Source organism: Magnolia sinica, chromosome 13 (genome assembly GCF_029962835.1).
Source record: "Magnolia sinica isolate HGM2019 chromosome 13, MsV1, whole genome shotgun sequence".
Classification (NCBI taxonomy): Eukaryota; Viridiplantae; Streptophyta; class Magnoliopsida; order Magnoliales; family Magnoliaceae; genus Magnolia; species Magnolia sinica.
Window position 1 is genome coordinate 39,704,268 of NC_080585.1, and position 1,953 is coordinate 39,706,220.

General features: G+C 44.3%; 1 protein-coding gene across 1 annotated transcript; it reads right to left on the reverse strand.

Moving 5' to 3' along the window:
* Positions 1-942: 942 nt before the first annotated feature.
* Positions 943-1,576, reverse strand: LOC131224337 (transcription factor HEC3). The gene has a single exon (XM_058219855.1). The coding sequence runs from the start codon at positions 1,532-1,534 to the stop codon at positions 1,091-1,093; it is 444 nt and encodes a 147-aa protein (XP_058075838.1). The 5' UTR covers positions 1,535-1,576; the 3' UTR covers positions 943-1,090.
* Between the last annotated feature and the right edge of the window lie 377 nt (positions 1,577-1,953).

The window sequence follows — 1,953 nt, forward strand, 5'->3', positions numbered from 1 at the left end:
TATCCATATCATTAGCCAGCAGTGGAGCCATAACCTGCTCAAGTTGCAAAACAACCCTTAATCCCAATCTCTACTCCTCTTCATATACCTGCTCAGCTGTTAAATTTTTATTTGTAATTAATTTGGCAAGATGGACTTTGTTTGCTCATTAGATCCTCGCACTCTATATCTTCGTCATTGTAATTAGTAATTGGGCTGTTGGCCCTTCCTGCATGGTATGACTAAAGCTTAATTTGCTTACCTTAATCAGACTCTCCTTCAAGACATTGTGCGACGAAATATACCACTAGTGATGGCTACTTAGTAAGTATTCAAGATGAGAAGATCCTATCCTTCCAAGCAATGGCCCACAAAACATTGGTTGCAAAACCATTCAGATCTAAAGGGATGGGCTTAAATTATCAAAATTTGAAAAAAAATCCACGTCAGTCCCATCTCAAAACGGTTTGGCCGATTGAATAATGAACCCGAATCCAATCGCATTAGCCCAATTGGGAGAATATCATTAGCAATGTTTTCACCCTAGTTGTAGTGGGCCGCACAATCAGGGATAAATAGGAGGATACACTCACCCTGGATTCTTGTGGAGAGGCCAGCATCTTGTTGTATGTGCACCATCCCATACATTGATAGGAAACATCTGCCTCAGATAATGGTACACCTTAAAAATCAAGCCATTCAGAAACGTAGGCGGGACCCAGTGAAAATCAAGGGTGGGCATTCCCTCCAATTGTTTCCGTGTGGCCCTCTTAAGCAATGGATTTTCCTAATTTTTGAGTCGATAGAGAAACATAGGAGAATATGCATGATGGTCCGAGTGGATGTCACCAGCGCAGCACGGTGGGGCCATAACATTCGTTGCACACTTAATATATCCCTAGTGCAATACATTGTACCTATTGTAGCCAACCTCATAAGATACACACACACACACAAAAAAAGTGGACGTTTATACAACCACCTTTGTAATCATGAAGCCTTAGTAGCTTAGATGGATACAGTAGAGAGACAAAATATACATCCAGCTATGAGAAAAAGAAAAAAAAAAAAGAGGCTTGGGCGCGTTTGGACAACCTCCATCAAAATATATCTAGAAATAGAAAGGTGGTGAGAGAAGTTGGGGTGGCTGTTCTTCTTCTACTCCTTGGAAGTAGAAAGATGGTGTTGATGGAAATGACTGCAGAGGAGGATAGAAGGAAAGAGAGTCCTCTTGAGCTTGTGGGGTGGGCTCCAATGGAAATGGCACTGGGACCATTGGTGGTGATGACGTGGCTGCCTGATGGAGCCATATCTGGGTCTTGAGGAACTTAACGTAGTGGATGGCCTCCTCTAGCATGGACACCGTGTCCATCTTTGTGCCCCCAGGTACCATACTCTGGAGGATTTTGAACCGTTCGCTTATCCTGTGCCTCCTCTCACGTGCTGCCACGCTCTGTGGGTCCGTTGATAGTCTCACCCCACCTGTGCCCCTCTTGGTGGGCCTCTTCTTCTCTCCTGGCCGTTGAATTGAGCATCCCTCTCTCTCCATCTTCATTTGCTGAAGAGGGTGTCCCAGGAAGGTAATGTATGTGCACGCTAACCAGCTGACGACTATATATACGGACGCGGATTGCGTACAGAGTAACTCAGCACGCTATGGTAAACTCCGTGGGGCCCACCTTGATGTATGTGTCTTATCCACGCCATCCATCCGTTTTTCCAGATCATATTAGAGTGTGAGGAAAAAATCGAACCATATATAACGCTCAAGTGGACCACACCACAGGAAACAGTGGGGATAGTGATATCCACCGTTGAAACCATGCAAGGGCCTACAGTGATGTTTATTAATCATCCAACCTCTTCACACAAAGATAGATGAAGAGAAAATACAAATATTTGCTTGATGCAGAACTTCTATTGCCCCCAAGACGCTTTCAACGGTAGGCGTTCAATTCTCACTATTTTGTGTGG

Excerpts from the sequence above, each read along its gene's own strand:
- LOC131224337 (XM_058219855.1), bottom strand. The coding sequence starts at position 1,534 with ATGAAGATGGAGAGAGAGGGATGCTCAATTCAACGGCCAGGAGAGAAG.